Source organism: Bos javanicus, chromosome 21 (assembly GCF_032452875.1).
Source record: "Bos javanicus breed banteng chromosome 21, ARS-OSU_banteng_1.0, whole genome shotgun sequence".
NCBI lineage: Eukaryota > Metazoa > Chordata > Mammalia > Artiodactyla > Bovidae > Bos > Bos javanicus.
Genome location: NC_083888.1, coordinates 22,688,906 through 22,712,439, shown reverse-complemented (window position 1 = coordinate 22,712,439; position 23,534 = coordinate 22,688,906). Strand labels below are relative to the sequence as shown.

Sequence of the window (23,534 nt, the reverse complement as noted above, 5' to 3'; positions counted from 1 at the left end):
CCCGAGGCATGTTGCTGAGGGGACAGCTGTGGCTGAATATTCCCAACTTCACGGAGCAGCCACCCACAGGCCTGAAAGGGGAATTGGTAATCAAACACTCTAACTAGCCTGGAAAAAGGAACTCCACTGTGGATGTTAGCATTTAAGAACACTTCATACATACTTCTTTTTTCACTCCTCCAGAAGGAAATAGATACCTTGATCTTCATGGCTCCTGTTATAAGGACCACTTCATACCAAAATCCAGAAAGTATTACAGGGACACTTTCCACTCTCTGTACAGGCTTTCCAAAACAACAGGAGCTGTGTACTCCCAAGGGTGAGCTGGAATGCTGTTCACCCACTGGAAAGGGTGTAATGCCTCAGCCTGCTGGAGAGTGTTGAAAAGGGACTTGCCTGTTCTAACAACTAGAAAGCCTTCTGAAGAGATCAGAGGAAGGAGAACCAAGTGTAAGAATGAGCCAGTCATCCAAGTTTAGACAGTTCCTGGCATCTGACCTTGATACTTTTGGCTCCGTCTCATCCTCCCACGAAGGGGAGTAATCAGGTTGGAGTTGCTCGTGCTGTGATTGATCCATTATTCTTTGTTGAAAGAATAATTAACCAGAACTTCTGTCGGAAGAGACTGGTGGGGACTGCATGCCTTTTCCCCATGAAGAAGCGCCTGGTGGGAGAAGGCAGGTGCTGGGAGCGATACCTCCCCTGCCAAGTGTCTCATATCCAGAGTGATAGGGCTGGAAACCTCAAAGTGCTGGGGAAGGTCACTTCTAATTTTTTCCCAGGCAGGAGAAAATGTCCTGTCATTAAAGAGGAGTGCCTGTCTCCCTGGGTCACCCGGTCTCCTCCAGTAAGAGTTCTTACAGGAAGCCCAGAATGGTTTGAGGGTTACTGTCAGCTGCCTGGAACAAACACATTCTGCCACAAAGGGCAGTGATCCAGGATGGAGTTGCTAGCGCTGGGTGGTTGGTCCAGCTAAACCCTGAGCCCCCTAAGTGGCATTTGCTTTTCAGTTATCTCTAATTCAAATTTGCATTCTTAACGCTTCCTTCATTAACTCAGTGTCCTTGTAAGAACATTTCCTGATCTCCTACCTTTCTGATTTAAAAGGCTCACTTTTCTTTCAGTGGAGGATATTGATCATTCTTCTGATAGGTTTTAGTTAGACTGTTTGGTGGCTACAAGTAGCAAAGATCACGGTGCTTATTCTTTTCATACGGAAAAGACATCCTGAGGCAAGCGGTTGGCATCAGTACAGTGCTCCATGATTTTGGGTGTAGGACTGTGTGTGTTTCGTTTCTTTGCTTATCCTTTTTCCTTGTGATGATAAAATGGCTTCTCAAGCTCTGTCCATCACATCTGCATTTATAGCAAGAGGGAGGAGGCAGGAGGATGGTGCCACAACAGCATCCCTGTAAACTCCTGTGGCAGATTTCTTTTGGGAACCCAGTGTCAGTCTTGGGTCCCTGGACCACCCTCCCATACCCACTTTCAGGGAGAAAAAAAGAGGCAGAGAAGTGACTTACCATGATCATCTTAGATCAGTTCTTATTCTCTACCATCTAGGAAATTTCTGTTCTAGACAAATCAAGATTCTCTTAAGCTAAAAGAAAAGAAGAAATGGATTTTGAATAAGCAAATAGGTAATGTCTGCCATAGAGTCTTCAATGGCCAGGGCCCCCACCCAAAAAAAAAATGAAATAAAACAATAATTTTTCACTTTCTATCATAATATGATGATTTTGATTATTAAATTACTGCCACACATTTAAAAACTACAGAAAATGATCCTAATGAGTAAAGACATTAGAATTTGGCATGTATTTAGAAATATTTATAGTTTGAATATTCTTTGAAACGTGGGTTTTATTTATAGGAATCTATTCTAAGGAAATAATTGTAACTGCATACAGAGAATTAGCTACAAGAGTTTTCCTCATGGCATCATTTATAATACACCAGCCTAAATGTCCAGCTATAGAAATTAGTTAAATAAACTCCAGTATACCCTTCAGGGTAATATTGTACAGCAATTCAGATAATGTAATAAAAGATAATTACATGGAAATATTGTCATATTGATATCAAAAGTAGCGATAAAAGCGGATGTGTTGGGTTGGCCAAAAAGTTCATTCGGATTTTCTGTACGATGTTACGGAAAAACACAAACGAACCTTTTGGCCAACCCAATACAATATCATTCTGTTTTTTAAAATATCTGTGTAATGGATGCATATGTACAGATAGAAAAAAGTTAAAAAAATTCACGTGGTTAGTGCTTATCTCTGGATGATGTGACTCTACGTTTTTAAAAAATATTTTTCCTGAACTATACTTACTAAATGTACAAGCATATGTGCTTTTTCATAATAAGTGGGGAAATATTAGAAAGCTTAAGACTTGGAGAGAGGAGCTTTTTCACCAAAGGACAGTGAGACTACTTGTGTCCCAACAGTTGGAGGCTCTGAGTGGAAACCTTCTCCATCCTTCTCCCAGGGCTCCCTGAACTGCTTCCAGTGTTTCATGATGATAGATAACCCTAGGATTAACATCTTTGTATAGAAGACCTTTTTTTTTTTTTTCTCTCTATTATTGTTGTAAGATAGTTTCACAAAAGTGATACCACTAGGCCAGTGGGTATAAATGTTTTTTCTCACTTATGATCAGTAGTTCCAAACTGCTTCTCCAAGGGGCTTCACAGTCACAACATTACCAGGAATACCTTGCCAGCACAGGGTATCATAATTGTATTTAGTGTTCGCTAATTTAGCAGGCCAAGAATGGTGCCCCATTATTTTGCTTTTGAATTTCCAACAAGGCTGAACAATCTTTTCTTTAAGTTGCTTACTTATTCTATTTTTTTATTTGTGAGTTTTGCCATTTATCTATTGGGATTTTCATATTTTCCTTTTCAATTTGTACAAACTGTTTTTATACTAAAGATAATGACCCTTTTTCTGTTGTACTCGTCTAAAGAGAGATATTTTCCCCAGGCTGTAGTTTCCCTTCTGAGTTACTTTCTTTCTTTTTATATACAAAAGCTTTAAATTGTTAGGCAGGCAAGTCTGTCACTTTGTGATTTTCCTTTTATTTCTTCCAGGTTTAGAAAATTACCCTCACACCCCTCAAGCAGAAGTTTGATGAATGTTCAACTCTGTTTGGATCCAGATTTTACAAACACAAAACAACTTACACCTTTAACTCATCATTAATTTATCATGCTACTGGTTTGTGTAAGGATTTAAATCCATTTCCCCTCAGTTTGCCAAAATTATTGCAATTATATTTTGAATAATTTTCCTCATTAATTTATGATTCCTCCTTTGTCATAGCTAATTTTTATATAAATGGTAGGGCCCATCTTGCCACTGCTTTTTAAATGATTATTCAGGGACTTCCCTGGTTGCCCAGTGGTTAAGACTACTCTCCCAATGTAAGGGGCACAGGTTCGATCCCTGATCGGGGAGCTAAGATCCTACATGCCACATGGCACACCTTAAAAAATATATAATAATAAAAATAAATAAGTGATTATTTATTTAACTAAAATTTGTCTGATAGGGCTTATCCTACTTCATGAGATTTTGAGCTTATTTTCTGATAAAAATTCTTTTGATTATCACCCATTTAAATATAAAGTCCTCTACAGACCCAGAATTCCTTTGAAGACAGGAACTAAGTCCTTCTTAAGTATTTCAGTGTACCTAGAGATAGCTAGTTAATATTTTTGAATGAATGAATTCACCCTTTTGTAGGGCTCTGTTACTAAAATTTGTGGCTTTTTTTCCCCTCATGGCATGTGGGATCTTAGTTCCCCTATCAGGAATCAAACTCACGTCCCCTACGTTGGAAGCACAGAGTCTTAACCACTAGACCACCAGGGAAGTCCTAAGTTCGTGGTTTTAAGTCAAATCAGGGCCGTGAGAAGCTGTGCTTCCCTTTGTTGAATGCCCATCGCAAAGCCCCATCTCTCATCCTCCAGGGATCCATGGAGGTTGCATTCTTATTACCCATATTTCACAGATGAAGAAAGCAAGGTGTATAGTGGTTCATTTGCCTGCATTTGAAAGAAGGATAAGGGTTAGAGCTGGGCATCTTAGCTAAGGTAGCAGTTAAGTAGGTAAATCACAGAACCCTGGATTGTCCAGCACTGGCGTCAGATGGCTGTGTTCAGTCCCAGTGTGACCTTGGCCAGTTACGAAACCCATCTGTGCTGCATTTGCATATTGACAGTAGTAAGAGGACCTCAGAGTGGCTGTGAGTGCATAGTATAACTGTGCATATACATGTACTGTTTTGCCCTTTTTGAGATGCTCTAGACTGAACTGAACTGAACTGAACTGCGGCTGTTACTGTTCACAGGCATCCCTTAGAGATACTGTGGATTTGGTTCCAGACCACTGCAATGAAGCAGATATTGCATTAAAGCAAGTCACAAATGTTTTAGCTTCCTAGCACACATAACAGTCTTATTTGCACTATACTGTAGTCCATTAAGTGTGCACTAGGATTATGTCCAAAATAATAATGTATATACCTTAAATACATAGTGGCTTCCCTTGCAGCTCAGTTGGTAAAGAGTGTTCGTATTCCTGCAATGCAGGAGACCCGGGTTCGAGCTCTGAGTTGCGAAGATCCCCTGGAGGAGGAAATGGCAACCACTCCAGTATTCCTGCCTGGGAGATCCCATAGACAGAGAAGCCTGGCAGGCTACAGTCCATGGGGTCGCAAGAGTCAGACATGACTTAGCGACTAAACCACCACCATACCTTAAATAAAAGTACCATATGGCTAGAAATTGCCAACCGTCATCTGAGCCTTCAGTGAATGTAGTGACAACAAAGATCGGTTATCACAGATCACCATGAAAGTTTGACATACTGTGGGAATTACCAAAATGTGACACAGAGACACAAAGTGAGTAAATGCTGTTGGAAAAATGGTACTGATAGACTTGCTCAGTGCAGGGTTGCTGCCAGTTTCAATCTGTAAGAAACGCGGTATCCGTGAAACACGGTAAAGCGCGGTGTGCCAGTTTAATAGCGCTGTCACCTCAAGGTGACATCCTTTTGAGATGTTCTAGGCTGTTACTGTTCATAGGCATCCCTCGGAGATACTGTGGATTTGGTTCCAGACCATTGCAATGAAGCATGGCACCCCACTCCAGTACTCTTGCCTGGCAAATCCCATGGACGGAGGAGCCTGGTGGGCTACAGTCCACGGGGTCGCTAAGAGTCGGACACGACTGAGCGACTTCCCTTTCACTTTTCACTTTCATGCATTGGAGAAGGAAATGGCAACCCACTCCAGCATTCTTTCCTGGAGAATCCCAGGGATGGGGGAGCCTGGTAGGCTGCCGTCTATGGGGTCACACAGAGTCAGACACGACTGAAGTGACTTAGCAGTAGCAGCAATGAAGCAAATATTGCGGTAAAGCAAGTCACAAAATTTTTAGCAATGATAGAGCTGTCGCCCGGGCTATTCACTCCATTAACCTCTGATTTTCTAATCCTCAGGCCTTATCTTTGCCTTAAAGGTTCCCATGACCTGCCTTGGAATTAAAGCTTTTATAATGTTCTTTTAAAGAGGAAGTGAGTAGAGTTCTATTTTAAGTGCAATTCTCTTTGCAAATGGAAAATCCCATCGATAAATGTTTAACAACTGTTGTGCAAGTCTCTGGCATTCGTGTAGGCACACGAAAGTAACGGGATGTGTAGATGATCATGTAGAAATCAGATCTAGGCTCCAGTTCAGGTTTATTATTTACTAGCCATGTGACTATGGGCAAATATTAACTTCTCTAAGACTCTATTTTCTTATCAGGAAACTATGAATAAGAATTCCTGTCCAATAGAGGGTAACAAACAGGAGAATTTGTATTGAAAGTCATTAAATTTCTGTGACTTCCCTGGTAGTTCAGTGGTTAAGATTCTGTATTTTTAATGCAGGGGGTACAGGTTCAGTCTCTCGTTGGGGAACCAGGATCCCACATCCTGCAAGGCATGGCCAAAAAATAAATAAAACTTAATAAAAGAAGCCATTAGACTCCTTTCCTTGTAAATGTGGCTCTGCTGAGGGTCTAGGGGAAGAGGGTGATAGTTATGCCCACCCAAGGGAAAACTGTGGGGTATCTGGAGGGACCGGCATGAGGGGTATCAGGGGACCAAGAGAGAAGGGACCACTGGACCTTCTGGACTGAGTCTCCAGGAGTTGAGCTGAGGGTCATCATGACAGTCAGGGTCAGGAGGGAAGCCCCAAGCTCCGTCCAGAGGCCCCTTGTTTTATCAAAACCTGGCAGGGCTTTATTGACTGACTTGTTTGCCACTCTCTCCTGCTCCCCAAGTCTGGAGCTCTCTCTGATGCTTACAATGTTCATATCCCAGCACCTAGCTTAGGCCACGGCCCCATATTTGTTTGCTGAAGTCCTGAATGGTGCTCAGACCATGTTTGTTGACTGAGTAAACATGACCCTGGCGATGACATTTCTAATCTAGTTTATAAACAACTTCAAATAAGACCCCGAGAAAAAGAGACCCTGACAGGTGCAAGAAGGGTCTGTAAAAAAATAATGCCTTTGGTTTGGGAGCCTGGTGAAGTATTTCCATGCCTGTGAGTACCTCCAGTACCATGGTACCTCCCCAGGTCCTTAGGTTCGGCCGTACTTTGACATGTTTTGTTTTTTTTCCCCAAGAGGGTGGAAATGTGCAAATCTAAAACCCAGAGCTCATTCATTCTCTTAACAAACTTACTTATACCTGCTTTCCACCTGGTCTCGTGGGAAGGTACAAAGGGGAAAAGCATGGGCCCTGCCATCAAGGAACTCATGACTTGATGCTTTTACTTACGGGGCCCCTAAAAGGAAGGGGGGATGCTTCGTCCATCCTCTCTGGGCCTCAGACCTTTTAAGCAACAGGTAATGTGATTTTTCACTGGCAGCTCTGGGTTAGTTAAATGAAGCCCTGTGTCAGTGGCTTTATTTCCAGGCCTGCAGGAGCAATGCCAGCCAGCATTGCAAGGCTGACCTTTTCTGCTTCCGCCAGGTGCTTGGTTTACCAGCAGCTGTCATCCAGCAGGGTTTCCCAAAGCAGACCGCTATCGTTGACCTTGTGAGACACTCAGGGGGCAGCCTATGCCCAGAAATCGAGTTCTTGGTGAAAGCCACAGCATTGTCGGTGGCATTGGCACTGGCTGGCTTTTTCTTGCTACTCAGCAACCACTTTGGGCTCTCTCTTGCTGTGTGATGTCAGCATTAGCTATGACAGGCAGTTCTCTGTTCAGTGTATTTGCTATTAAAATCAGTTGCTTTGTCAGTGATACTAAAGCAGTGATTTATATGACTGCTCTGGGATTTTAATAATATTTTAATTTTAATAAAATATTAAAACATTCCTTTAAGCAGAGAGCATAGTAGAATGAACACCCACAGATGCATTACATGAATTTAATAGTGAACACTTTGCCATGTTTCTTCATCTGTTTTCAGGCTTTGCTGGTAGCTCAGTTGGTAAAGCATCCACCTGCAATGCAAGAGACCCAGATTCAATTCCTGTGTCAGGAAGATCCCCTGGAGAAGGGATAGGCTACCCACTCAAGTATTCTTGGGCTTCCCTTGTGGTTCAGCTGGTAAAGAATCCACCTGCAATGTGGGAGACCTGGGTTTGGAATGTCCCCTAGAGAAGAGAAATATTCTGGCCTGGAGAATTCCATGGACTATATAATCCATGGAGTCATAAAGAGTCAGACATGACTGAGTGACTTTCACGTGTTTTTATTGTTGTTGAAATACTTTAAATTACAGACATAAAGACATTTCATGCCTAAATACTTCATAGTGTATGTGCGTGCTCAGTCACTCAGTCGTGTCCAACCCTCTGTGACCCCATGGACTGTAGCCCACCAGGCTCCTCTGTCCATGGGATTTCTGGGCAAGAATACTGGAGTGGATTGCCGTTCCCTTCTCCAGGGGATCTTCCCAACCCAGAGATTGAACCCACATCTCCCACATTGACAGGCAGATTCTTTACCACTGTGCCACCCGGGAAGCCCAAATCCTTCAGTATTTATCTCTAAATAATGACATTTTCCAATAACCACAACATCAGCAGCACTTCTAACAGGACTAATAAAACAGTAACTCCTTGGTGTCATCTTATCCAGTCCATACATATCCCTTGTTGTTGCCCAGAAATCTTATAATTGGTCTGTTTAAAAGAGGACTCAGACTTCCCTCGTGGCCCAGTGGCTAAAGGCTCTGAGCTACCGATGAAGGGGGACTGCGTTTAATCACTGGTGAGGGAACTAGATCCCACATGCTGCTGCTAAGACCTGGTACAGCCAAATAAATAAAATTTCTTTTAAAGAGAACTTAGTCCTAGGCTAACATGTTACATTTTGCATATTAGGCTTTTAAAATCTAGAATGTTCCTTCCCCTGAACTTTTTGGATGTTTTTGTTATTCACACCATTGACTTGTAAGAGTTCTTGGATCTTTCATCAGAGATTATGAAGTTTTGGGGGGATTCCTTCTGTGCTATAGCTAAATTCCTTTTGTTGCATTTGTATTAGGTACTCTTAACTAGAGGTGTGTGTTTTTAATATTTTGCCATCAAATCTTGCTTCAGTATCTTAGAAATTAATTTAGATCTGACCTGAGCTTTTTTGTTTCTTTTTTGTTGTTGCTGTTCAGGAAAAAGCATTTCTTATATTCACTTCTCTTAAATCTCAAATAAAATCTCTTTCCTGGATTTATACAGAATTTATTGACTTCAAATGAATGCAAAATAATAAAGGTGGGTTCTGAATATCATCCATATATAAGGTTAAGGAAACCTCTAATAATTCTTCTTCATGTTCAGTTTGCAGAGAAATTCCAGGAAGTGAAAGAAGCTGCCAGACTAGCCAGAGACAAATCCCAGGAGAAAATTGAAACTTCGAGCAATCATTCCCAAGTAAGTAATTTGCCCGTAAAATAAATGAGTGTGATCAGTGATTGGGACTTTGTTCCTGTCACTTTTGACAGGAAAGAACAAATTTTCACAGTAGAGCATTTTGAAGGCTTTTTCAACTATTAGCCTTTTCACAATGAGAAAGATGTGACATGTTTTTATGAGACTTGAATTTTTCAAGATGTGGTGATATATTTTGGATGGAAAACATTTGATGAGATGAGAGTTAATGCGTGTCCCTCATCTGGAATTCTCTCTGGTCACTGTTTAAATACCAATGCCAAGGGCACATGTTTTCTTTCTGTGTTGGGAGGGGAGGTCTCCATAAAGCATGCTCATGGACCAATGCAGGTACCTATGCCCATGACAGAGAAAACTTGGTCGATACCAGAGGCTCCCCGTCTGTTTCCCTATTATAACAAAGTCAGGTGGGAGGTGGTATTTCAACAGCTCTAGTTTAGTCAACGAAAATGTGGCTTTGCCAGGAACTGAGTCATCTGTCTGCTTGAAAGTGTGGTCACTGACTAAAAGGGACCTGAAATAAAATACCTGCCTTCCTGATGTCTAGAGTGGGGTATGCAGTAGTAGGCAGAAGCCTTGCCTTGTGACAGAGTTATGTGTAGAGACAGGGCAACAGAGACATGAGGAGCAAGCATCTCGGGTTAGGAATAAACATGATGTATGTGAAAGCTACGAGTCTACTGGCCTGGGGGAGAAGAGTGCGATGGGAGGACCAGGGATGCACTTGGAGGGACCGTGAAGGACCCAGAATTCCGCATTAGTGGATCCCTTCTTACCTAATTTTGTATTATTGGATAGTGAGAAGACACTGGAGGTGTTTTATGGCCACTGATCAGGAATTGACATGATGGTTGCGTGTGGGTGGTGAGGAAGTTAGGGAGCAGCCGAGGGCGGGAAGACTGGCAAGGAGGCTGTGGGATGGAGAATGGCCATGCCGGGATGGCCATGGATGGATTCTGGGGCAAAGATGAGAACCTACCTCCTGGAAGAGAACCAAGAGGCATGGGCATCCTGAGTGGTCAAGGTCAACACCCTAGGCTTGATCATCACCTGTAGCCAAACCTGGATCATATAAAAGATGTCCCTTTGGACTTATGGAAATGAATGTGTGTTAGACTCCAAGTGGACAGGAACTTTCCCGAATCTTTATAAACAATCTGTAATATCATCTAAATGATACTGTTGATTTAGCATACTAATGTCTGTACTGAGTAATATCTGAGGAACTCTAAAATTGGGCACTTGAAGTGGTCCATAGTCTAAGGAGTTTCTTTTTTTTTTTTTTTTTAGAATGCTAAATTTTATTTTATTACATAGAGGAAAATCTATCTTTTAATTGATTTTTATTGGAGTATAATTGATTTACAATGTTGTGTTACTTTCTGCTGTATAGCAAAGTGATTTAGTTGTGTATACTTACACACACACACACACACACACAGAGTTAGATTCTTTACATAGAACTGAACAGAATTCACTGTGCTATTCAGTAGGTTCTTGTGAAAGTTGCTCAATCATGTCTGAATCTTTGTGACCCCATGGACTATACAGTCCATGGAATTCTCCAGGCCAGAATACTGGAGCGAGTAGCCTTTCCCTTCTCCAGGGGATCTTTCCAACCCAAGGATTGAACCCAGGTATCCCGCATTGCAGGTGGATTCTTTACCAGCTGAGCCACAAGGGAAGCCCAAGAATACTTGAGTGGGTAGCCTATCCCTTCTCCAAGGGAAATTACCAACTCAGGAACCAACTGGGGTCTCCTGCATTAGGTTCTTACTAGCTATTTATTCTATATGTACTAGTGTGTATATGTCAGTTTCAGTCTCCTAATTTATCCCCCCCATGCCCCTTTTCCCCTTGGTAACCACAGGTGTGTTTTCCACCTCTATGACTCAACTTCTGTTTTGTAAATAGGTTCATTTGCACTATTACTTTAGATTCTACATATAAGCGATAACTTATGATACAAAGTTTCTGATATACCATCTTTTTCTAAATGTCATGTTATAGTGATATCTTTAATATCTAAATTTCTTTATATAATGTTTTTGCTTTAATGTTTATTTTCTCCCCTAAAGTATTTTAAACCAAAAAAAGTCAAGTGTACAGAGAAAATGTTATTATATAGATATATATTAATTACATATAAATGGCTTTTCTAAGCTTTAGTTTTTATTTACCCTTGCTGATGTTTTCCCAACTATGGAGATCATTGTCCATTTTTCTTTTTATGAAAAATCACACAGTTGCTTGGTTTTTTGAATTTCTTAGAGAATAAGTACTTCGGCCAAGTTTTCTAAATACTTGAAGATTTTAAACAACCTAACTACAAAAATTTTTAATGTGTTTTTTCTGAATGTAAAAGCAATGCATATTTATTGCAGAAATTTAAAATATGCCATACTATAAAGGAAGGAATAAAAATTACCTATATTCTTACCGAAGACATTTTCTTAATGTTTTAAACTATTTCTTACCAATATAGTTTTCCAGTACATTTTTGTATTATTCTTTTTCATCTTTTTTTTAAACTTATGTTTGTTATAATCATTTCCTCGTGTTTTCAAATATCACTTTTCAAAACTATTTTAATGTCTAAATAGAATTCCAGTGTTTGTTTATATCATAACTTATTCCACTAAACTCCTATAATTTGGGACAGTGAAGTCTAAAGCGCATCTTGATGGAAGTGAAAGAGGAGGGTGAAAAAGTTGGCTTGAAGCCCAACATTCATAAAACTAAGATCATGGCATCCAGTCCCATCACTTCATGGCAAATAGATGGGGAAACAATGGAAACAGTGGCTGACTTTATTTTTCTGGGCTCCAAAATCACTGCAGATGGTGACTGCAGCCATGAAATTAAAAAACACTTACTCCTTGGAAGGAAAGTTATGACCAACCTAGACAGCATATTAAAAAGCAGAGACATTACTTTGCCAACAAAGGTCTGTCTAGTCAAGGCTATGGTTTTTCCAGTAGTCATGTATGGATGTGAGAGTTGGACTATAAAGAAAGCTGAGCACAGAAGAATTGATGGTTTTGAACTGTAGTGTTGGAGAAGATTCTTGAGAGTCCCTTGGACTGCAAGGAGATCCAACCAGTCCATCCTAAAGGAGATCAGTCCTGGATGTTCATTGCAAGGACTGATGTTGAAGCTGAAACTCCAATACTTTGGCCACCTGATACAAAGAGCTGACTCATCTGAAAAGATCCTGATGTTGGGAAAGGTTGAGGGCAAGAGGAGAAGGGGACTACAGAGGATGAGATGGTTGGATGGCAGCACTGACACAATGGACATGAGTTTGGGTGAACTCTGGGAGTTGGTGATGGACAGGGAGGCCTGGCATGCTGTGGTTCATGGGGTCGCAAAGAGTCAGACACAACTGAGCAACTGAACTGAACTGATGTTATTTCTAATTTTTCATTAATGGAAATAACACTGTGATAAGCTGTTCTTGTGTACGTTTTGTGCATTTGATGGTTTCCGCAGGATAATTTTTTTTTTAACTTTTAATTTTATATTGGAGTATCAGTTCAGTTCAGTTCAGTTGCTCAGTTGTGTTTGACTCTTTGCGACCCCAGGGACTGCAGCACTCCAGACTTCCCTGTCTATCACCAACTCCCGGAGCCTATTCAAACTCATGTCCATCACATCGGTAATACCATCCAACCATCTCATCCCCTGTTGTCCCCTTCTCCTGCCTTCATTCTTTCCCAGCATTAGGGTCTTTTCCAATGAGTTGGTTCTTTGTATCAGGTGGCCAAAGTATTGGAGTTTCAGCTTCAGCATCAGAGTATAGTTGACAACAATGTTGTGTTAGTTTCAGGTCTACAACTAAGTGATTCAGTTATACATACACTGCAGGATAAATTCTTGAAATGGAAGTATTGGACTAAGGGTAGGCGGTTTTATGAGCTTTTGACGCATACTGCAAACATCCCTGCAGAAATGTACAATTCTGACTCCCACCAGGAGTGAATGAGAGAAATTTTTCCTCCCACACACTTACCCACAGAGCTTTGTTGATTTGACAAAAGAAAAATGTATTTTATTGTTTTTTTCATTTTGCATTGCTTTACTAATAAGATTAAATTTTTTTGTTTATTGAGTCTATGTGTGTCTTCTACTGTAAATGTCAATTGCATATCCTTTCCCTTTTTTATGTTCATTTCCAAGAACTTTATTTTTTAGCATGGCTAGTTTTGAACATATACAATACTAGGCAAAATTGTGTAACTGAACCCCATGGGCCCATCAGTTCAGTTTTAACAATTAGGAATTTATGACCAATCATTGTGGCTCAGCTGGTAAAGAATCCACCTGCAATGCGGGAGACATGGGTTTGATCCCTGTGTTGGGAAGATCCCCTGGAGAAGGGAAAGGCTACCCACTCCAGTATTCTGGCCTGGAGAATTCCATGGACTATATAGTCCATGGGATGGCAAAGAGTTGGACATGACTGAGCGACTTTCACTTCACTTCACATTTCATCTACACCCACCCTATCCCTCCACCTTTTTTTTAAAGCCAATCCCAGACATCATTTCATCCACAAATATTTCAGAGTGTCGCTCTAAGAGCTGAGAAGTCTAAGAGTTTCTTTTAAATATAAGTATTGGCATTTTGGTTTTCATATCCACTTCAAATATTTCCCCCACATTATTGTTTACATTCTAATATAGTTTGTGGCATTTTTTTGTGATGCAGAAATTTAGCCAGAAATTCATTCCCTTCATGGTTCCTCCCTTTGCCTTTATGCTTCTTGGAGACTAAGGTCTTTCTAAGACCTTATCCGAGACCAGATGAGATTGACCTCCATGTGGTATGTCTTATTACAGAAAGCATTACAGAATATTCATAATGATGCTAATAGTAATGGAGACAGCAGACACCCATATCTGATTCCTGGTGGGTTTTTTTTTTTTTTAAATAATCTTTCTGTAGCCTTAGGATAAAAAAGGTTATCTCAGCTTCTTCTTGTCATTTGGTTGCTAAGTCGTGTCTGACTCCTTTGTGACCCCATGGACCATAGCCTGCCAGGCTTCTCTGTCCATGGGATTTCCCATTGCAGAATACTGGAGTGGGTTGCTATTCCTTCTCCAAACTCAGTCACTGTTTCTTATTATAACCATCCCCACCCCCGCTGCCTTTTTAATCTGTGGCTTCTGTCCTGTCTTATTTAAGGAGACCAGGTATCCTGACTTGTAGGTTTATCCGTAAAGTCTGATTTTAAAAGTTTCTGCCTAACGGCCCCAGATGCTGTCTTGTGAATAAAAGGCACAGACTTTCTGGACTCCGTGTGGACTCTCCAGGGCCAGTCTTGTTATTAGTCTTCGTGTTGTGTGTTCTGGTTGGAGGCATTGGGTCTCCCACACTCTTAAACACACAGCTCCTGCCGCTGTCAGATCAAGTGATAAGCTGCGAAGGTAACCCCCTCTTCTACTCAGGCATCCAGTGTCAATGGGACAGATGATGAGAAGGCCTCTTGTGCGGGTCCTGCCGACACACACCTCAAGTCTGAGAATGACAAGCTGAAGATCGCTCTGACCCAGAGGTGAGCATGTGCAAATCCAGGTGTTGTCGCCCAGGGCCAGCACTCCCCTGCAGCCTCTCCCACTGGGCAGGGCTTCAGGAATTTGGGGGAGGAGACCGGGTCCTGCTCAGAACAGCCGGTCTTGTCTCCTGGCCAGAGGAAGACCAGCTGCCTCCGTGGCTGTTCCCTGTCCACATCAGCCTGTGTGTGTGTGTGTGTGTGTGTGTGTGTGTAAGAGAGATGTGACCTTTTTTTTCTTCAGCTGTACTAAATAGCATGTGGGATCTTAGTTCCCCAAGCAGGGATTGAACCTGGGTCCTCTGCAATGGAAGTGTGGAGTTCTAACCACTGGACTGCCAGGGGAGTCCTTGTGATCATGTTTCACTTTGTTTTGTTTTTTGAGAAGCCAAATTTATCATTTATTTGTATATGACAGACTGTCTAGAACATCCAAGAGAAACATATAAAAACCTTAAGAAACTATCTTTAATATAGTTTGATATAATATATTATATTATATAATAATATAAAGTCTCACAAAAATCAGTAGCTTTTCTATATGCAAACATCACATAGACTATATATTTGAAGAAGAGATTTCCTTTATAATGCCTGTATGCTAAGTCTCTTCAGTCATGTCCAACAATGTGACTTCATGGACTGTAGTCTGCCAGGCTCCTCTGTCTGTAGGATTCTCCTGGCAAGAATACTGAGGTGGGTTGCCATTTCCTCCTCCAGGGGGCCTTCCCTGACCCAGGGATCAAACCCAAGTCTCTTACATCTTCTGCATTGGTAGAGGCGTTCTTTACCACTAGAGCCACCTGGGAAGCCCTTCCTTTATAGTATGAATTATTAAATATAATATGAACCATAAAATACATAGGAATAAACTTATAAAATGTACAGGATCTTTGTGAAGAAAACTCAAATAATTTTGAGGACCATACATGAATAATTTAACAAATAGAAAAAAGTCTATTGGAAAGGAGTAGGAAGCCTTAATATTTTAAAAAAGTATCAATTTCCCTTAAATTGATGTATAAAGTTAACGCAGTCCCCATAATGATATCAGCAAGATTTTAATTTTTAATGACTACAGTAACCATGCTTGTGTTTTCGTATCTTGAGAATGTGGCATCTTTCCCAAAGCCAGGCTGGACCTCATCGTGTGGGCTGGCCCTATGAGCACCCTCAGGGTCGCTGACTTTGGGGTCATTCTGTTCACCTGGCAGGGAACTCTGCCAGCTCCCCCCAGCCTCCCCGTGGCTGCATTCTTCAGAGCTGCCCTGTGTAAGAGCTCTGTCATATTAATCCCTCCGTTTTACACAGATAAGGAAACCGAGGCCCAAGTGGTACAGCCAGTCCTTGCCCAAGGTCACACGGCTGGTAGATTCTCCACACTGCCTGCCTATACTCAAGGCGGGAGCCTTCAGGAATCCTCCCGGGGCAGCAGTCGTGCTCCACAGCTGGAGCCCACGGGTTAGCACCCGCTTCTGCCCCCCAGCGGCCTGACCGGTGCTTGGAACTCAGTTCCCATGATCTGACCTGGGAATTCCGGAAGGAACTGAGAGCCACAGATCCAGCACCTGTTTTGGACTTTGGGTTTTATCAGGTGCTTCAGAGGACAAAACTGTGACCAGTCTCTCCTGATCATCAGGCAATCGTGAGGACTGTTTTTGGTTGTTTAAGTCACAGTGGACTGCCTGGTTGAAAACATTTCACCCCTAAAAATAAATGTTTTTGTTTTTTTTTTTTAATTCCAGTTTAATTGACAAGTGAATTACAGGAATGAGTGTGAAGTCATTTCCCTAAATCAGGTCAGATTCTCACTCATCAACTCTGGAATTAATCACATGATGGTATTTGCTGTGTTTTCAGTCTGTGGTGTTTGAAACCAAAAGTACATATTTTCCAGTCACATTCCTAGGACCTTGAGGTGGATGAAAGATAATGTAGATTATTAAAATACAGTTGTATTTACTTTAAAAAATTGTTTTAAAGAAGACTTTAGATACAGAACTTTCCTCAGCCAGGCAGTACAGATTAGAAGCCAGAAACTTTTTTTTTTCTCAGTAGCTAAGTCTGATGCATTGGGTTTTTTAAAAATTAATTTTTATTGGCATATTCGATCCCTGGGTTGAGAAGATCCCCTGGAGGAGGGCATGGCAACCCACTCCAGTGTTCTTTGCCTGGAGAACCCCCATGGACAGAGGAGCCTGGTGGGTTACAATCCATAGGGTCACAAAGAGTAAGACACAACCGAGCGACTAAGCACATAACTGCTTTACAATGTTGTGGTGATTTCTACTGTACAGCAAAGTGAATCAGTTCTACCCTTCCTTTTTAGATTTCCTCCCCATTTGGGTCACAGTAGCTATACAGAAGGTTCTCATTAGTTATCTATTTTATACATAGTAGTGGGTATATGTCAATCCCAATCTCCCAATCCATCCCGCCCCCAGCTTCCTCATTTGGTGTCCATATGTTTGTTCTCTGCACGTGTGACTTTGTTTCTGCTCTGCAAATAAGTTCACCTCTACCATCTTTCTAGATTCCATGAATAAGTGATATTATCAGATATTTGTTTTTCTCTTTCTGACTTATTTCACTCTGTGTGACAGACTCTGGGTCCCTCCACATCCCTGAAAATGGCACTATTTTGCTCCTTTTTATGGCTAAGTAGTATCTGTTGTATGTATGTATCACGGTGTATTTATCCATTCCTCCATTGGTGGACATTCAGGTCACTTCCATGTCCTGGCTATTGTAAATAGTGCTGCAGTGAACACTGGGCTCCAGAGCAAGGAAACAAAGGGAAGTGTTGAATGGGCAGAGCAGCTTGAGGGGAACCTAACTGCAGTTTGTTTTTGAAAACTTCCCTCATCACAGAGGATCAGAGATTATCATGTGGTTTGGTGGTAACATGGAGGCATCCCTCAGACCTGAGGTGACATGGGGTCGGCCAGGACTCCCTCACACACACTGTGGTTGGAACCCCAGTTCTTCCCTCAGGGGATTCCCAGCCCTCTCTCCTCTGTCCTCTAGTCCTCAGCTGTCAAATCTGGATCAGGCTAGCTGTTTAAACCTAGAGTCATTGGGCTCCAGAGAGTGGGGCGTCAGGAGCTTGTTGAAAAGATCCACAGCTTTCATGAGAGTCTCAGGTGGCCTGGGCTCCACCCCAGCACTTCAGAACCTTTATCCCTGAGGCTCATTTCAGGAAGGAGCTAGACATGGGGCAAGAGGGACCCCTCCTGTGGCCAGGAGTCAGTAGGGAGCAGGCAGGGGGGTCTCCACCACAGTGTGGCTTCATTCATAGTTTTTTTTTAAATTGAATTAGAGTTGATTTACACTGTTGTGTTAATTTCTGCCATACAACAAAGTGACTCAGTTATACATATATGTATATAGTTCTTTTTTATATTCTTGTCTATTATGGTTTATCCCAGGATGTTGCATATAGTTCAAGGGTTCCCTTCTCTCCAGAGTTCCCTGTGCTATATAGGAGGACCTTGTCGTCTATGCATTCTGTATGTAGTAGTTTGCATCTCACTAACCCCAAGCTCTCAGTCCATCTCTCCCCCAGCCCCCTCCCCCCTGGCAATCACAAGTCTGCTGTCTACATGTCTGAGTCTGTTTCTGTTTTGGAGATAGGTTCATTTGTGTCATAGTTTAGATTCCATATATAAGTGATGTCATAGATATTTGTCTTTCTTTTTCTGACTTACTTCACCTAGCATTAGAATCTCTAGTCGCATCCATATTGCTGCCAATGGCATTATTTCGTTCTTTTTTATGGCTCAGTTCATTCTTAGTTTCATCTCTTCCTTCCCTGAGAATTCTGTCCTTTCTAAAGTGATGCCTTGAGAAAAATCACCCAGCAGGGCAAATTAGTGCCCCTTTAGTGGGGCAAATATGTTCCCACTAAAGAGAGGCACCAGGCCTGTGGGACCCGTGGTCCTTGTGGCCAGGCCACGGTAGGAGAGGATGTGGCCTTGAGGGCTGGGCTGAGGGGGTGTCTGGGTCCCCCCGCCCTGGGGCAGTGGAGTGGATGGCACCCATCACCCGGTCACCGCCTGGCCCCCGCCCCACAGTGCCGCCAATGTGAAGAAGTGGGAGATTGAGCTGCAGACCCTGAGAGAGAGCAACGCCCGGCTGACCTCAGCGCTGCAGGAGTCGGCAGCCAGCGTGGAGCAGTGGAAGCGCCAGTTCTCCCTGTGCCGAGATGAGAACGACCGGCTCCGGAACAAGGTGGGCTCAGCTGAGACCCTAACCCACGGGGAGTGGGGGGCCAGAATGGGACAAGGCAGCCGGAACCTTCCTTCCACTCCTTCCCCGCCCTCCCTCCACCTCCCACCTGCCTTAGTAAAGGGAGTGTAGCCACGCACAGAAGTGACTTAATCCTTCTATTGAACCAAGTCTCATAGTTTGTGTTGCCAAGGGGAAGAGGAATCAATGGGAGACAGCAGCTTTGTCTCTCAAAGAGCACCCTCCCATGTGCACTGCGGGTGGGCCTTTCATGGGCAGCCTCCTTTTGGTATTTTCTGTTGGTTCAGTGACCTTCCAGAGGGTGAGGGAAGAAAACAGACTGGGGAAATGGTGAGGCATGATTGCTCAGAAACCCTGCTTCTGTGCAGACCACTATTTCCGAAAACGTGAGTTAGGAAGCGAGGACAGGAAGTGTGACGTGGTGGGTGGGGTGGCGGGGCCAATGCCCTCATGTGCCCTCCACCCTCCTACCTCAACATCCGAGCATCTCGACCTTTTTCCAGGATTCACCTGTGCCCTTCTCTGTAATCAGTCCCTCACACTCTGATATTGGGCTGAACTGATATGGAGGTTTGGGGGCCCCCAGTTGAGGTCCCGGGGTTGCCATGCTGTTTTGCTGGTCAGCACTTTGACCCCACAGTTGCTGACTGTGGTCTGCTTTGAAGATTTGAGGGTCCACATCACACTGAGATAGGGACTGGCTCCCCTCACCCACGTTTGTAACCCCCCACCCTGTTCTGAGCGGATCCCCTGGAGACCGCTTGCCTTCCACGTCTCACTTTGTGCAGATGGCACGTGAAACTGCCTCATGTCCTTTTTTCACAAAGTGCTGATGGTGAGGGGCGCAGGCCAAGTGCTGACTCTGCACCTTCCCTCCTGGGTTGGGCTCATCTGCCTGCCAGAGGGATCGATCGCCCTCTTTTTCCAAGCCAAGAGCTGAGTTTTCTCGCTTCACGTCTGAGTGTAAGAACCAAAGGGCCGTGTGGGGGGGGTGTGGAGGAAGCACCTGCTGTGTAACTTGCTTGCTGCGTGGGGAGCCCTGGGAACCTGACTTCCAGGGTGGGATGTGGATGTTGGGGGACCTCCGACAGCCCCCAAGGCTGGGGGTGCAGATCCTGAGGGTTGCTGCAGTCATCTCTGAGAACTGTCCTCAAGGTGACTACCCACTGCCCTTCACCCCGAGGACTGCCACTGTCCACTTAGTGGGGACCCCACTGACCTGGCACTCTTGTGTTACTTGGTTCCACTCCTGCTGGCCACTCTGTACCCACACTCTGGCCCCTGGAAATTGCCCAGCATCAGACAGCAGTGCCATGGTTGTCAGGCCTATGCATCCCTTCCGGGGGGTCAAGCTGGGGAAGGAGAGAAAGATGCACTGTGAGGATGTGCCAGGTCAGCTAGCAACTGTCGTCTCTCCAGGAAGAGGCCCACAGGCCAGGCCCCTTCTGCGTGCATCAGTGGGGAAAGGTCATCTTGATTTAAAAGTGTTGGAAATGTCATTGAGTCCCACAGAGCTGCTGGATTCTCTACCCTGCTGGCCTCAGCTCTGGAGATGCAACAGAATCATTCAGGGCATGATTAAAATAATGTGAACGTCATTCTGGGGAGAAGCAGACAGATTCATGGGACATCTGGCTCCTACTTGTGACAGGTCCTTAAAAGCAAACCTAGAACTACTGTCCTGTGGCCGCAAGAGAAAACCAGAATCCTGGAGCATCCTGAAGCCAGGTTGTGTGACTTCCATGGCTTCTCTGGTATTAAGTGAGGCGCCCTGTGCCAGTATGAGCAAACAGCCTGGGGCAGTCCCATAGAGTTCATTTGTAGCCACAAGGAAACATTTGTAAGTGGGTTAATTTAGGGTTTATTTTAAAAGACCTGTGGCAATCTCTTGTTTAATGATTAAAGTAAACCCCATGGACTGCAGCCATCCAGGCTTCTCCGTCCATGGAATTCTCCAGGGAAGAATACTGGAGTTGGTAGCCATTCCCTTCTCCGGGGATCTTCCCAACCCAGGGATCAAACCCTGGTCTCCTGCATTGCAGGCGGATTCTTTACCATCTGAGCCACCAGAGAAGCCCAAAGAAAACTGGCAGCCCTGCTTTAACATGTGATATTTATTATTAAAGATTGACGAGCTGGAAGAGCAGTGCAGCGAGATCAACAGAGAGAAGGAGAAGAATACCCAGTTGAAGAGAAGGATTGAGGAGCTAGAATCAGAACTCCGAGAAAAGGAGACGGTGAGTGGTAGAGCTCTGAGCCATGCTGCTCACATCCCCTGGGCCTTGGCGGGTGAGCTCCACCCAGGGACACGGCAGGTGGCCGTGGGACGTGTGATTGGCCCTGGCAGCTGCCCAGACAGCAGCACAGAGACAGAGCCAGGAGCCACACCAAGGCACAAAGAGCCCAGAGCAAAGGCCTGACCATTACCCTGTGCAGCCTCCTTGTGTTTATTATATTTAGTCAGTCTCAGATCCAAGAGGAGTTGGACATTTTCAAACGCTCTTGGAAACTTTCATAGATGGTCCCTCATCAGAAGTTGAGTTCTGCTGTCAAATTAATGCAGCAGTCACACAGTCATTTCTCTCTTGGGGGGACAGGACAGCTAAGTACAGTGACTCCCCTCTGTACAAACGAGTCCCATTCCGAGAGTGTGTTCACAAGTCCAGTTTGTTCCTAAGTCCAACAAAGTTAGCCTAGGTACCCAACTAACACAATCAGCTATGTAGTACTGTGCCGTAATAGGTTTATCATACTTTTCACACAAATAATACATAAAAAGCAAACCCCCAAAATAAAACATTTTTAATCTTGCAGTTTAGTACCTTGAAAAGTACAGAAGTATCAGCTACCTCACCACTGCTTTGACACTTGCTTCTGGGCCTCCTGGACTTAAAATAAAGATACTATACTGCTGTCCTCTGTATAGTCCTGTGTAGTAAAAGGACACAAAAGCTCAGCCACATGTAGAGGATGCTTGCATGTGACAATGTACACCAGGCACGTGAACTGATTTATGCAACTGGACATGCGAATGCACGTTCTCATCTTTGTAAGTTTGCAGCTCGAAGGTTCGTATGGAGAGGACTCACTGTCCACAGAGGCTGGAGGCTGTGGGCAAGTTACCAGTCCTCTCTCAGCCTCAGTTTCCCTACAAAAACAGGAATTATACTTCTCTTTTCACGGTGGTATCCAGGCTTCATGCTTTAATTCACGGGACATACTCAGCCTTTAGAATTACCTGATGTGTGTTAGGTATAACATCATCACCATTATTTACACAAACAACACAGGTTCCAAAAGCTGCTTCCATGACTGTACACACAAAGTTGGGGATTTTCAAGAATACATTTTATCTGACTTGCTCTCATATTCTTCTTCAAACTTCTGTCCCCTGTAGGAGTTGATAGACCTCCGAAAACAAAGTGAAATCATACCTCAGCTCATGTCAGAGTGTGAATACGTCTCTGAGAAGTTAGAGGTAAGAGCGGGGAGCACATGCACTTTGACTCAGGTGCGAAGGCATAGGTCATGTTACCCATTTCTCCAAGGCCTCTGCCATTCTCGCCTCACTTGGTGAAGAAGAATGACTTCGGATTCCTAAACAGCCAGTGTAACTACTTGCTGGATGCCTGCTCTGCCCCCAGGGGAAGACTCAGCCGAGTCTGCCTTTTTGTTTTTCCACTTACACAAAGGTGTCGTGTGCGTAACTGTAGCGCAGGTGGCTGCTTCCTGCCGGCAGAAGTCCCTGCAGACCCACAGGAGGGCCAGGAAGGAGCAGGGGACTGAGGGAGAGCTAAGGGAGAGCCTCAGACCAGGGACTGTTCCACTGCCCCAGCCAGTGACCTTGGATATGACCTTGAGCGGGCACACCCCTTTCTGGCCTCAGATTTCTGATCCACAGAAGGAGTGTTTTCAGGTCCTCCCTCACCTCCGAGGGTCTCCTCACTTCCAGAGCACTTTGTTCAGGTACACAGCCTCAGTGTTAGTAACTGGTTCCTGTAACACATTTTTAGAAGGCCTCATTTTATCCCCACAAGATGGAAGCTCTTGTTTGCTATGAAGAATGATCACGTAAAGACTCACAGCAGTCCCGCCACTGGGTGCTTGACTGTCTCCATGGCAACACCACAGGACAGACGGTGCGCAGACCCACCGTCCCTTCGTCTGGCACGGCCAGTGCTTCCTCACGGAGGGCCAGCGGCTGGCCTGGGGCCAAGGAGGCCTTGCCTTCTCAGGGGAGACAAGTCACTCTCCCATTCATGCTGTTTCTCCCCCAGAATGGAACCCAGAGGGGGCCCTGCCGACAATCCTGGGCCTGGGGCTGAAAACCCCATGGGCTGGGATGTCAGATTTCCTCTGCCAGGCACTTTATGAAAGCATCGCTTGGCACCAGGCTGCTTTGGGCAGAACTCTGAGTTCTGCATTCTCTGTGGGCATCATTTTAAGATGAGATCTCTGCTGGCAAACAGCAGGAAGGAGGGGCACACACCTGATTTCCAGGGGTGGGGGGGGCACTTGACACCCGCAGAGAGGCAGGCCCACCGCGGGGACTGACTGACCGACTATCACAGGTCTCAGTGGGCTCCTGCTTTGTTCCCAGACCCTTCTTTCTGTCTCTCTTTAAAAAAAAAAATAATATATATATATATATATATATATATATATATATTTGTTTGTTTGTTTGTTTGTTTTTGGCTGCGCTGGGGCTTTCTCTAGTTGTCATGAGCAGGGGCTACACTTTGTTGTAGGAGCATGGGCTCCTCACTGCA

General features: G+C 44.0%; 1 protein-coding gene across 2 annotated transcripts in view; it reads left to right on the top strand.

Moving 5' to 3' along the window:
- HOMER2 (homer scaffold protein 2) overlaps positions 1-23,534 on the top strand; it is a 99,882-nt gene that overhangs the window by 66,014 nt on the left and 10,334 nt on the right. For both annotated transcript variants that reach the window (XM_061394046.1, XM_061394045.1), the window contains exons 4-8: positions 8,853-8,945; positions 14,414-14,520; positions 18,591-18,747; positions 20,892-21,002; positions 22,163-22,243. In XM_061394046.1, coding sequence (XP_061250030.1) covers positions 8,853-8,945; positions 14,414-14,520; positions 18,591-18,747; positions 20,892-21,002; positions 22,163-22,243 — 549 coding nt within the window. The remainder of the gene's footprint in view (positions 1-8,852; positions 8,946-14,413; positions 14,521-18,590; positions 18,748-20,891; positions 21,003-22,162; positions 22,244-23,534) is intronic.